The sequence below is a fragment of the Dasypus novemcinctus genome, chromosome 23, assembly GCF_030445035.2.
Source record: "Dasypus novemcinctus isolate mDasNov1 chromosome 23, mDasNov1.1.hap2, whole genome shotgun sequence".
Classification (NCBI taxonomy): domain Eukaryota; kingdom Metazoa; phylum Chordata; class Mammalia; order Cingulata; family Dasypodidae; genus Dasypus; species Dasypus novemcinctus.
In genome coordinates, this window is record NC_080695.1 from 30,489,817 (window position 1) to 30,504,430 (window position 14,614).

Here is a 14,614-nt window from a genome sequence, read left to right on the forward strand (position 1 = left end):
AAACCACAGTTCCTTTTGCACCAACCTAGTAATTTGCTATGTATAGGAATTTACAAAATTATAACCATAGGCACAGTTTAATGACATGTATGCATGTTTCTGCTCTCCTACATGTTGAATCTTGAGAACTTTTTTGAAGCGTGCAAAGTTTGGAAATGTAAAGTCAGTACCTGAATAAAATTGAAAAGATGTCACATTGATTTATATACATTTTAATCACTAATTAACCTTTGTAAGGTAACTGAGACTCTGTTGGGAATCTGTATACATATCAGAATTGTCAAAGTAGGTATTAAAGAGCATTGTTTTCTTGCTTTTTTAAAGTTCATGTAGAATTTTATCCTTAAAATAAGAGGAGAAAATATTTTGAGTTGTTACAACTACATAAATGTCATTTTTCTAAAGGGTTAATTTATGTGGTCTATTCATGTAAGATTAAATACATAGAGGTACTTCACAATTTTAATGCTACTCAGTCCTCTCTTATTAGCCAGGAGCTCTGCTCAGAACTCAACTTTTTCCCGGCAGTTGATCCAGTCCCCTGTGACAACCCCGCTTGGGCTCATCATGTTGAAGACCACTTCAGAAGAGCTGGCCTGTCCCCGGGAGGACCTCAGTGTGGCTCGGAAGGAGGAGCTGCGGAAGCTGCTGCTGGACCAGGTGCAGACAGTGCTTGGGCTGCTGACAGGTGAGCAGTTAGGTGGTGCTGGGAAACAGGTTGGCCCCAGTACATTTAGTGCTGTATTTTCAGCACTGGGCCTCATGTCTAGCACATCATAGAGCCTCAGAAGAATTTTCTGTCTTATATTCTTTGTAGTATTTTATTTGTCTTTGCTATAGCTATGATTAGTGAGGAAGAGAAGCGGTAATAGGAATGTGACTGAAATACCCATTACTGCATTCTAAGGTATGCATGGCAAGCACTGTATTTAAAATAATTTGAATTTAAGATTAGGAGAAGTTGAAAGAGTAGGCAGATGTGAAAACTTCAGGTTCTGTATAAGGAGGTGAGACAAGGTGTGGAGCCAGCGCTCTGTGTACTAAGCTGTAGTAGTCAGGAGCATTATCTTACTTACCCCTCTTCTGATTTCTTTGAGCTTCATGTCAATGTGTGAAGGGTAAGAGCAAACAGAAGACAGACCTCAAAATGAGACAGAAAAATGGGATATGAATGGGAAAACTGAAGTCATAAGGCCATGACTGCCACACTGACACATTGCCACAAGAGCCTGCTGGCCCAGGAGGTACCTGTGCAGGGATGCACCGTGCTGGGCAGGGCAGTGCCGGAGCCTGGCCTTGCTACTTGAAGGAATACTGTGGTGAAAAGAAATGCTTTTTTTTCTGGCTTCCCTGCCTGGTGTTTCTTCTTAGATGTCTAAGAACTTTTTTCTTTGTATATCCAGTTCAGTGTGGCATATTAGTGGGCATTTAAAGTTGGTTGATTGAAAGGATGATTGATCAAAAGTGAACTTGTAATTTACCCTTATCTTCCTCCAAATCCCTGGGAGAAACCAGAATCTCAATGTTTAATCGTTAAATGCATTTTTATTGACAGTACCAACTGTCAATAGTTTAACTTTCTAGTAAAGTTTCTAGAGTTAGGGACCATGTTATACCTCTGTGTGATGCTGTGCCTAACAGCATATTAAATATTTTAAAAATTGAGATATAATTCACATACCCTAAAATTTACCATTTTAAAGTATATAATTTATTGGTTTTTATTATATCTACCGGGTTTTACAACCATCACCCTATCTAATTCCAGAACTATTTCATCACCTCTAAAGAAGCCTGTACCCTTTAGTAGTCACTCCCCATTCTCCCCACTCCCCTCTCCCCTGGCAATCAGTAATCTACTTTCTGTTTCTGTTGATTCTGTTTCTATTCTGGACATAACATATGAATGGAATCATGCAATACATAGCCTTTTATTTTATTTTATTTTACACTTAGTGTAACATTTTCAAGTATTACCTGTGTTGTAATATTAAATATTTTGAGAACAAGATATTTTCTGAAGATTTTTATGAGCAGTTTATATACCAAGTTCTGTATTGGAGATACAAAAAGTAATAAAACACAGTCCTTGTTTTAGTAATTGACAATCTAATGGATGAGTAAACAGATAGTTAAAATACAATGTTTCAGAGTTATAATAGAGATACATTCTAGGTGTGGGCAAAACTGAACCAGGAGCAAGACTTTGTGGAGGAGGTAACAGCCGAGTGGAATCCTGAGGGACAGACAGTGGTTAGTCTGGCAGAGAGGTTAATTTGGGATTTGGGGGAGGAGAGCAGGTTAGAGGTTATGAAAGAGGAGGACACATCTTCCAGGAACAGCAGACAAACATGTTCAACATGATGAAGCCTAGTGTGTGAGGTGGGCTTTGAAGTCTGGGAGAGGGTGAGCAGAGGTCAGATGCTGAGATTATGTAGTACCATTTCCTGAGCGAGAAACAGAAGAGGAGTAGTGGTGGGTTTATGTAGGAAGGTAAGTTGAGTTTAGGATACTAAGTAGAGGCATCCAGGAAGCAGTTGGTTATGCAGGTCTATGAATACCTTGCTTTGTCTCTAAATTCCTACCATGTGATATAGAGCTTGGGACATATGGGCAAGATGAGTTTTGGGCTGAGAGAGAATACGTTTTGTTGAAGCCATGGCAGTAGATGGGTCATCCCAAAAGAGAGTGGAATTAGAGGACAAGAGGGCAAAGAAACAGGAGATAAACCAGGAAAGAGTGATGGTGTGGGCTTTAGGGAAGGGTTTGGGCAGTGTGGTCTGGAATGCCACAGAGTGGCCAATAAGGATCAGGATTAAAGTGGCTGCTGAGTTGACTCAGCAACCAGGTGAGTTTGACAAAGAACAACGTTGCTGGAAATAGTGGGGTGAAGGCATATTACATGGTTGAGGAAGCAGTGGTGATTGTTGAGTGGGGACAGTACTGTCTAGAAGATAGCTGGGAAGTGAAGTAGACACACGGCCATTAACTAGAGGGGGACATTTGGTTGAGAGGGATATTTAAATACTGATTTTGATTAAAGGTGTACCAGTAAATCTTTTTTCTTAATTTGATTTTCATATGCTGGGCTTCATTTCTCTCTCAAACTCAGTTTCTCCTTTCTTGGTAGGTATCTTGGAGACTGTGTGGGACAAACACAGTGTTACTGCTGCCACTCCACCACCATCCCCGACCTCTGGAGAAAGTGGTATGATCTGCCTGTCACATATGACATTTCTCTTACTAAACCCGGTTGGGGGTCTCAGCAGGGTAGCAACAGCTTATCTTGACCTGATGTAGATGAGTCTTTCTTAATCTATTTTTGACCTTTTCTCCATGTTTTCTGAGCTCTAGCTTTCTGAGTTTCTCATAAGTAGTTGTGCATTTAATCAACACGTTTTGCCCCTTCTTTGCCCATCATGAGGATGGCACCTTTGATATTCTGTTGCCCCCCCACCTCCGTCCCCTTCAACTTTATAAGTGCGTTCCTCCTGATCTGTTGCCCTTGTTTTTCTCTTTTTCTCAAATTTCATGGCTGTATTGCTTTTGCTGAAGTTGGTATGAGTCTGTGGGCTTTGTAGATCTGCAGTGGCTGCAGGAGAGGGGCAGCAGCATGAAGAAGAGGACCTCAGAATGCAGAGTGCTTTTTACCCCTCCTGACACTGCAGAAGGCCATGGTGGCCAGCCTAGATTGAGACCCGTATGCAGTGGGATTGGTTTTCAATCAAGAATTGAGTGGCAAATATATCATTTGTATTTAGTCAGCCTTGAATTATATCGGTTAATTTGATGAAGTTTGGGCATTTGTGGCAGGTAGTCAGTAGTTTACTGGTTGCTAGTTATTGACTACGGCATATTAATTTCTGTTTCAAAAGTCAGAATGCAGTTCCTTTAACAACAGCTTTCATGGAAAGAGGAAATTGTGTCTGGGTAGGAACTTACAAGGTTTCTAAATCCTTCTGTTTACACTAATCACAAATATGTTTCAAGTAGAGTACATTCCATGAATTGGCATATATTTCTTCCTCTATTGTAAAGAATGATGTGGCTAATTAAAAATATTTTTACATCTTTCTTCTTTAACCCAAGGAAATGGATTATTGAAATCAGACATCTCTAAAGCCCAAGCTGTTTGATGTCGCCTCTTGATAATATGTGGAAATTGGAATTCTTGCAAGGTTACTGTAGAATTGAAAATATATCGAGGTTTTAAGGACTGCTCATAGTATACTAATTTATTCCAAATTTCTTTTATAATTCTTCTTATTACAAGCTATTACAGAATTCTAGAGTATTTTAAGAGCCCATGGGAAATTGAATTTTATCTGTACTTGGTGGCAAACCTTCACTCTCAAGGTGGATCCTTTAGGTATTATGTTTTACAATATTTGAAAGAGAACACAAAAAACGGCAAATGATACAGAGATCCGATTTCATGAGATCTCTTAGAATTGCTTTCAGTTTGGCTCACCTTTAAATTTGTCATTTAATTTAAATACTGTTTGAAAAGATGAATTATTTTGATTTTGATTTGTTTTTATATTATATAACTTGAATATTAGCTTAGCCACCAGCTTAAATTAGCAGCAGTAGTTTATTCTAGTAAAGCTTAACTTATTTTCTGCGATCATTTTCCAGTAGCAAGAGCTATGTGTTTTAGTTGGCTTCATTCAGGTATATGTTCTCAACTAACTCAGTTTATACTTTGATAGATTTTCCTGGGGGCTAGCTTGGGGGAGTCAGATAGGACACATCTAATATTCAAATTTTTAATGTGTTGTCTAGCTTTTGTTTATGAAGTTAGGAAAATAATATCTGACTTAACTGGATATTTCCATATATAAAAATAAATCCCAAAGTACTTCTTGAGAATTGCCTCTTAGAATCTGTTAAAAAGATCTGAAGTCTTGAATTTTGTAATTGAGGAAAAGCATAATAAATTGAGACTCTATGGACTTGGGAAGTTAAGTAAGCTTTTAAGCTGATATATTTCCCTTTAAAAAAGAAAGGAAAAAAAGAAATTGCAGATGCCTTTGTTATATGATTTTTTTTTTCTTTATGACAACTGCAGGTGAAGTCATCAGATCTTGCTCCATTATTTGGACAGTGCTGATGATTTAATCAACATTTATTTTGTTGTTTTTGCTCAGCTGCCTTTGTGCACTTAAGATACCAAGTTAAGCAGTAAAATTCCAGAAATTTGATTCGTTGTCTTGACTGTAAGCTAGAAACTTTAGGGTCCAGTGAATAAACCAAATAGTTCCTAAACATACCCTGTTAGCATTCCCTGCTGGATTCTTCCTACCCTGCCTGGGTTCCTTTGGAGCTCCCTGTCTGATGTAGCACCTATGGCTTTTGGTGCCCTTTCTCATACACTTCTTTTAATATTGTTTTCTGTCTGATCACTTTCAAGAACCAAAGCCTAGGGACCAGTCCCCACATAAACAGTTGAATATAGAAAAAGGTTTAAAGGGGTGTGTGTGGTTTATTTCTCAGAATAGTTCCCCAAATTGTTACCTCATCTCCTAAGCGCTCTGCAATATTGATTACTCACCTTTTCTAGACAAGAGTCCAGTGAAATAATAGTTGATGGTTTCATTTCTTGTTTACAAATGAGACTGGCTTATGGAGACTAGCTCCTGAAGGTCACTTTACCAGTAAGTGGTGGAGCAGGGGCTTGAAACCTTCACCCTTCACCCTGTGTCTGTCCTGACTTTGCTTTCTTAGTCACTGCCCACTTGTACCTGCCTCCTCCTTCCCTCCTTCCTCTGGTTTGGAGACCTAGCTCTGTCTTTTTTTTTTTTTTTTTTAAGATTTATTTATTTATTTATTTCTCTCCCCTTCCCCTACCCCACCCTGGTTGTCTGTTCTCTGTGTTTATTTGTTGCATCGTCTTTGTCCGCTTCTGTTCTTGTCAGCAGCACGGGAATCTGTGTCTCTTTTTGTCGCGTCATCTTGCTGCGTCAGCTCTCTGTGTGCGGCGCCATTCCTGGGCAGGCTGCACTTTCGTCCTGGGCGGCTCTCCTTACGGGGCGCGCTCCTTGCGCGTGGGGCTCCACTACGCGGGGGACACCCCTGGGTGGCAGGGCACTCCTTGCGTGCATCAGTACTGCACATGGGCCAGCTCCACACGGGTCAAGGAGGCCCGGGGTTTGAACCGCGGACTTCCCATGTGGTAGACGGACGCCCTAACCGCTGGGCCAAGACCGCCGCCTAGCTCTGTCTTGAGAGGATCATTCATATCTTCTCTGAATGTCTACCTCTTTGACTGTGAAAGGAGAATAGCTGTCTTCTGAGGATGAAATAAGGGAAGATGTGGATAGTGCCCTCCTCACATTTTGTCTTTTCCTTCCTGCTGCACATGTGCAGCCACAGCCCTCTTCCTTAATTATTTTCCTCTGGCCCTCACTTCTTTTTGCGTGGCCAGATGGGAGAAAGTGAACAAAAGGAAATCATATGAATACTGCAATTCTAAGACAGCTTTGTTTGCTCTGTAATAAAAATTAGTGACCATATCTTCCCATGTACATGGTATATAATTTCAAATATAGATCCGTGTATACACTGGGGTGATGGAAATTTTTCATGGTGAAGATGTACTAGAAAGCGCGAATTGACCAATTTATAACTTTCTTCTTTATCCCCAGCTCTTTGCAAATTGCATACCTTTGTGCACTTGTAGATCTTTTCACATAGTCCCTTATAAGCTACTTATAGAAAGGTGGGACTTGAGAGGGTCACTCATGACTGCTGTGATCTCATTTCCACTTCCCAAGGGCTCCCTGAATAGAGTGTCCTCCCATTTTACTAACTGAGGGTGCAGTTAGTTAGATCACTGATTGACAACCAGGATAATTTTGATTCCCAGGGTACATTTGGCAATATCTGGAGGCATTTTTTGGTTAATGCAGCTGGGGGAGTATGATTGGCATCTAGGAGGTAGAGGCTAGGAATGCTACTGAACATCTTAAGGCTGCAAAGGATAGTCCTACACAACCAAGAATCATGCAGCCCAAAATGTCAATAGTGCTGAGATTGGGAAACCACGATTTAGTAAACTCAGAACATAACATGAGATTTCAATAATTTAAAAAAAAAAAAAAGCAGAGGTGATCTTCACATGAAAGCCCCATTATAAAGTGTTCTAGTCATGTCTGGCTTGCTTCCAAGTCAGTAGATACACGAAAGTCCACACATCTCTTTGGGCATGGGCACATACTGGCCCAATTCAGGGAAGATAAAGTCACTTCACAGGTTTTAGAAACAAGATACCTGGTTGTATAAATAACTTCTTAAAGCTCTCTTAAGTTTGCATTAGAAATGCTGCAACATACACTGTTCTATGGTGATTTCTTCCACCTTGATTAAAATATATTTTTGAAAAACTTTCCCATAATCTAAATTACCTTTAAACATTTAAATTTGAATAAAATCATTCTTATTGAGAACATTAAAGCGTTTTTATTTTTTGAGGAGAAAAATTCATAGATCATCCTGTCTGTAGTTTTAACCTTTGCATAATCTTGTTTAGTCTTTGTCCACGTGCATCTATCCATCCCATCCATCCATCCATACATCCATCCATCCACAATTGCAGTTATGGTATACACACACTAGTTTATAGTCTGCTTGTTTCTACATGAGTTTAGATCAAATTTTTTACATTTGATTTGACTATTGGCTTTTTAATTTATTGTTTTTCCTGGCTACATAATCTTTCCAGTTGACTTGCCTTTCTGGGTAGGACCATAGGCTTTGAGGCCAGACCTGGGCCAGCTCTGTGCCTTATTAGCTGAGGGCCTTTAAGAAACATTTTAATTCTGGGTCAGGATCCAAGATGGCATCGGAGTAGCTCAGGCAGGACATAGCTCTCTCGTAAATACGGGAGAAGGCGTAGAAGTTGTCCAGGGGAGCTGCTTTGGGGACCTTTGGAGTGCTGCATGCATCATCCAGGAGGGACTGGTTATTGAGAGACAGAAAGGGAAAACTGTGAGTTGAATCCCTGTGGTCGGGAATGCTGCCCATCACCTACTCCCTAGGCAAACAGCCTCTGTGAAACCCGTGGCTGAGCAGCCAACAGAAAGGACAGATTCCTCCCTGGGAAGAGGGAGGGTGCAGTAGAGGGCTGACTGTGGTTTCTTTTCAGCGAAAGTAATTATGCCATAACTTGCTAGCATAGAAGAGCTAGTGGAAATTGAAGGATTCATCTCCATGGAAGAGTTTGCTGGGGAGTGCCATTTGCTGGCCAGCTGGAAAAGTGAAGGAAGACAGGCTGGTCTCTTCTGATTCTTTCCCAGGCACAGTAGACTGGACTGGGCCCCCATTAGTGGCTCCTTGCTCTGTTTTTGACTACTTAAACAGGCAGTATTGAAGTTTTAGAAAAGATTAAAATAAAAATCAAAGAGCTATGAAACGAAACCACTAGGCAAGAGAAATTGGTCAACAGAGCAAAATCACCAAAATAAACAAATGCTTAGGAATCAGTAAAAGATAACATCCCATTCTAAGAAACAAGAAGGTATGGTCCAGTTGATTAAACAAGCCAAAACTTAGATGAGACTCATGCAGGGGTGTCCCCTGCATAGGGGTGCCCCACATGCAAGGAGTATGCCCCACATGAAAAAAGCACAGTCAACCCAGGAGTGGTGTTGCACACACACACAGCTGATGCAGTAAGATGATGTAGCAAAAAGGAGACACAGATTCCTGTGCCACCTGACGAGGATGCACGCGGACACAGAAGAGCACACAGCAAATGAACATGAGAGCAAAGGGGGAGAAATAAATAAAATAAATCTTAAAAAAAAAAAAAAAAATTGAAACAGGTATCAGAAACCTCACCAGGGGAAGCGGATGTGGCTCAAGTAATAGGGCTTCCACCTACCATATAGGAGAACCCGAGTTTGATCCCTGAGGTCTCCTGATGAAAAAGAAAGAGAGAAAGTGTGCCTGTGTTTTGAGCCAGTGCCTGCTTGGCGAGCAAGTGCCTGCATGGTGAGTCAGTGCCCATGCAGCGAGCTGAGTGCCCATGCAAGTGCCTGCGCAGTGAGCCAGTGCCCGTGTAAGTGAATCACTCAGCAAGATGATGATGCAACGAAAGAGAGACGAAGGGGAGAGTCAAGGTGAAGTGTAGCAGAGACCAGGAACTGAGGCGGTGCAGCTGACAGGGAACCTGTTCACATCAGAGGTTCCCAAGATTGAATCCTGGTGAATCCTAGAGGAGAAAAACAAGAAGAAAAGACAAAAAGAGAAATAGATACAGAAGATCACACAACGAATGGACACAGCAAAAACAGCAGGGAGGGGGAGGGGAAGAAAAAAAAATAAAAACCAAAACAAAAAAGCCTCCCCAAAATGAAAAGTCCGGGAACAGATGGCTTCACAGGTAAATTCAACTAGTTATTGAAAAAAGATCTAATACCAGTCTTCCTCAAAGTCTTCCAAAAAAAACTGAACAGGAAAGACCACTATCAAACTCATTCTATGAAGCTAACATCACACTAATACCAAAGCCAAATAAAGATATCATGAAAAAATTATGGACAGTATCTTTGATGAGTAAATATGCAATATCCTTGCTAACCTAATCTAAAAACACATTAAAAAAATTACGCATCACTATCAAGTGGGCTTTATACCAGGTTTGCAATGGTGGTTTAACATAAGGAAATCAATCAGTGTAATACACCACTTTAATAAATTGAAGAAGAAAAATCACATGGTCATTTCAGTTGATGAGGAAAAGGCATCTGACATAATAAAACACTCTCATAAAAATATTCTGAAAGATAGGAATAGAAGAACTTTCTCATTATGATAAAAAAGTGCATATATGAAAAACCCATAACATTGTACTCAATGGTGAAAGAATGAAAGCTTTCACCATTGGTTCAGGAACAAGACAAGGATGCCCACTTTACCCGCTGTCATTCACTATTGTGCTAGAAGTTCTAGCTAAAGCAATTAGGCAAGAAAAAGAAATAAAAGCACCCAAATAGGAAAGAAAGAAGTAAAACTTTCGCTGTTTGCTGTGATGATACGATCCTATACTTAGAAACCCCGAAAAATCTACAACAAAGCTATTAGAACTTATAGACTTTCAGCATAGTGGCGGGGCACAAGATTAATATGCAAAAATCAGTAACATTTCTATACACTACTAATGAGCAATTTAAGGAGGAAGTCAACAAAAAAAAAATCAATTTACAATAGTGACTAAAAGAATCAAATGTTTAGTAATAAATTTAATGAAGGACAGAAAACTATAAAACATTACTGAAAGAAACCAGTGATGGAGAGCAGATGTGGGGCAAGTGGTTGAGCTCCTGCTTCCCTCATGGGAGATCTCAGGTTTGGTCCCTGGTGCCGCCTAAAAATAAAAACAACAAGCAAACAAAATAACCAACTCAGGGAGCTGATGTGGCTCAGTTGTTGAGTGACAGCTTCCCACAAATGAGGTCCTGAGTTCAGGCCCCAGAATCTCAAAAAAAAAAAAAAAAAAAAAAAAAATCAGATGCTGATTAACCAGGAAAAAATTATAAGTCATATTAAGAAACAGGAAGATGTGACCCAGCAAAGGAACAAATTAAACCTCTAGATCAGGAGTTCTTAACCCTTTTTGTTTCATGGACCCCTTTGTGAATCGGAAAAACCACAGACCCCTTACTAAGTCCACACTATACGGTTTATTATTTAGTAAATTTATCACACCCTTACCAACACATCCCCACAAGAATAATGTTTTTCTGAATTTCAGTCCAAGCTCATGGACCTCTTAAGAATCCCTGCTCTAGATGAAATACAGTATTTGAGACAACTAAATACAGATGTTCAAAAAGGCACTTGTGATAAATTCTTTGAGATGGCTAAAGAGATTAAGAATATTAAGAAGACATTGGGTGAACAGAAAGAAGAATTTGAAAACTTACAAAGAAATGTAACAGATCTTATGAGAATGGAAGACACAATGCATAAAATTAAAAAAAAAAAGAAACCAGTGATCTAAATATATGGAAAGATATTTCGTGTTGATGGGTTAGAAGACTAAATATCATTTAGATGTCAATTCTCCCCTAACTAATCTACAGATTTAACACAATCCTGATAAAAATCCCCAAATCCTTCTTTATAGAATTGGAAAAACCAGTTATCAAATATACCTGGAAGGGTAAGGGCCCACAAATCGCCAAAACTATCTTAAAAAAGAATGAAGTTGGAGGACTCTTGTTCCCAGACTTTAAAGCATATTGTCTAGCAACAGTGGTAAAAACAGCATTGTACTGGTGTAAAGGTAGACAGATTGACCAAATGGAATTGAATTGAGAGTTTGGAAATAGACCCTTAAGTCTGTGGTCAAGTGATTTTTGAGAAGGCTGTCAAACCCACTCATCTGGGTCAGAATAGCTTACTCAACGAATGGTGCTGGGAAATTGAATATCCATATCTAAAAGAATGAGGACCCTTATCTCATACCTTAAAGAAAAATTAATTCAAAGTGAGTTAAGACCTACATATAAAAACTGGAACTGTAAAACTCCTAGAAGAAAATATAGGGAAACATCTTCCAAGATCAGGGTTTCTTAACCAGGGATCCATGGAAAGATTTCAAGGGGTCCATGAGCTTGAATTGGGGGGGAAAAAAAATCGCCTTTGTACCTTTATTTTCTCTGACCTCTAAGAGAAACCTAACATTTCCTTCACTTCCGAATGCATGCAATAAATTACAGTATTCATTTTCATATCACATTACAGTTGTTGCATATCCTGAAAAATTGCTTATGTTCATCCATTGATGAACTTCAAAATTGTGGTAGTTACTATATGCAGTGCTAGTTGAGTGCCATAAAATTATCTACCGCTACATTCTGAGAAGGGATTTGTGGTTTTCACCTCACTGGCAAAGGGTCTGTGGAACAAAAAAGGTTAAGAACCCATGTTCAATATTGTATGGTTGGTGGCGGTTTTGACTGCTTCAAAATTAAACAGTTTTGTTTCTCAAAAGACTTTTGTCAGGGAAGCAGATATGGCTCAAGCAGTTGGGCTCCTGTCTACCATACAGGAGGTCCAGGGTGTGATACCCAGGGCCTCCTGGTGAAGACAAGCTGGCCTGTGTGGTGAACTGGCCCCTGTGGAGTGCTGCCTGGTGCAGGAGTGCTGGCCCATGCAGAGAGCTGACGCAGCAAGATGACTCAACAAAAAGAGACACAGAGGAGAGGTAATGAGAGATGCAGCAGATCAGGGAGCTGAGGTGGCGCAAGAGAATGATCTCTCTCCCACTCTGGAAGGTCCCAGGATCGGTTCCGGGAGCTGCTTAATGAGAATACAAGCAGATACAGAAGAATACAAGCAGATACAACCAGATACACAGCAAATGGACACAGAGAGCAGACAGTGGATGGAGCAGGGAGAAATAAATAAATTAAAAAAACTTAAAAAAAAAAAAGACTTTGTCAAGAAAGTAAAAAGGCAGTCTACTCAATGGGAAAAAAAAATCTTTGGAAACCATGTGTCTAATAAGGGATTGGTTTTCATGTTATATAAAGAGATCACACAAATTAATGACAAAATGGCAAGCAAACCCTTTAAAAAATTGAAAAAAGAATTAAACAGATTTTTATGAAGTGGAAATACAAATGGCAAAAGGACCCATGAAAAGATGTTCAACATGACTAACTATTAGGGAAATGCAGATCAAAACTACAATGAGATATCATCTCACACAATGGCCATTGTTAAAAGAACAGAAAACTGCAAGTGCTGGAAAGGATGTGGAGAAAAAGGAACACTCCTTCACTGTTGGTGGCAGTGTAAAATTGTGCAGCCTCTGTGAAGATAATAAGATGGTTTCTCAGAAAACTAAATTTAGAGCTGCCATATGATCCAGCAATCCCACTCCTAGAAATATATTCAGAAGAACTGAAAGCAGTGATGCAAACATATTTACACACCGATGTTCATAGCAACATTATTCACAATTGCTGAAAGATGGAAACAACCCAAGTGTCTGTCAACTGATGAGTGATAAACAAGATGTGGTATATTTACGTGATGGACTATTATTTAGCCATATGAAGAAAGCAATTGAGGAAGTACATGACAACATGAAGGAACCTTGAGGATATTAGGTTGAGTGAAATAAGCCAGACACAAAAGGGCAAATATTGTGTGGTCTCACTGATATGAACTAAATACAATGAGTGGACTTACAGGGTTAGACTATGAAGTATAGACTGATGGGATATGGAATGTGAGATGAGAAGGGGGAAAAGATGCTGGATGTATGCAGAAGGTTTAATAAGGTCAAATATAAATATGGTAATGGTTGGATTTGATGGTAACACATTATAATAAATGTTAAATACAATTTGTTAACAAAGTAACAAATTTATGGATGTGTTTATGGCTGAAAAATATTGTAGGGAGGTTTATGTTAGTTGGAGGACAGCTGGAGGATAATATTGGGAATGTATAACAGTGATTTTGGAAGTAGATGAAGATTGTGGTTAATATAAATACAGGAATGTTCTATAGGGTATTAAGAATGTGATACATGGGGAAAATATAACTAATATAATTTATGGGCTATAGTTAACAACATTGTAATGTTTTTGTCACAAAAAGCAAATTTGGTACTATATTAATTTTTTTTTTTAAAGATTTATTTATTTCTCTTTTCTTGCCCCCTGTTGTGTACTCTATGTGTCCATTCACTGTGTGTTCTTCTGAGTCTGCTTGTATTATCAGGTGGCACTGGGAAACTCTTTTTTGTTACGTCATCCTGCTGCATCAGCCACAGTTAATGTGGCACCATTCCTGGGCAGGCTGCGCTTTTTTCATGCAGGGCGACTCCTCTTGTGGGACGTACTCTTTGTGCATGGGGCTCCCCTACGTGGCGACGCCCCTATGTGGCACAGCATTCCTTCTGTGTGGCAGCACTGCGCGTGGGCCAGGAGGCCCTGGGTATCGAACCCTGGACCTCCTATATGATAGGTGGATGCTCTATCAGTTGAGCCATGTCTGCTTCCCTGTATTCTAAAGGTAGAAAAAAGAATATGTGGGGAATGGATGTGGCTAAAGCAGTTGAGCACCAGCTTCCTACTTGGGAGTTCCTGGGTTTCCTAAAAGCAAAAAAAACAAAAGCAAACAAACAAAAGAACTATCTCAGGGGAGCTGATGTGGCTCAGTGGTTGAGCGCTGGCTTTCCACATACGAGGTCCAGGGTTCACTCCACACACAAAACAAAAACCAAAAAAGGAATATAGGGTTTGATTTTGTGAGATAGAAATAAGATTAAGCATTCTTCTCCTCTTCCTTTTTTTTTTTTTTAAATACCATGACTATGTCATTTAATCTGTATTCGTCTGTTTTTATTTCTGAACACTAAAGGAACGACTGAGTTAGTAGTTGGAATTAGGTAAGACAAAAGTGCCTGAAAAAGAACTTTTAAAATTTTCCTTATTATTTGTGCTTTGCATCAGTGTGGTAACTTTGTAACAATTAATGAGAGAATATTAATTTATAATTATAACAATTATAGTCTATAGTTGACAATAAAGCTCACTCTTTGTATTGTGCAGTCCTACATTTTAAAAAAATGTATCTAGTAAGATATTTA

General features: G+C 39.4%; 1 protein-coding gene across 4 annotated transcripts in view; it reads left to right on the forward strand.

The window, feature by feature from the left end:
- The window catches only part of XPO6 (exportin 6), a 154,790-nt gene that overhangs the window by 61,414 nt on the left and 78,762 nt on the right, over positions 1-14,614 (forward strand). For all 4 annotated transcript variants that reach the window (XM_004461429.5, XM_012526323.4, XM_071211217.1 and 1 more), the window contains exons 5-6: positions 529-688; positions 3,131-3,208. In XM_004461429.5, the coding sequence (XP_004461486.1) occupies positions 529-688; positions 3,131-3,208 (238 nt within the window). The remainder of the gene's footprint in view (positions 1-528; positions 689-3,130; positions 3,209-14,614) is intronic.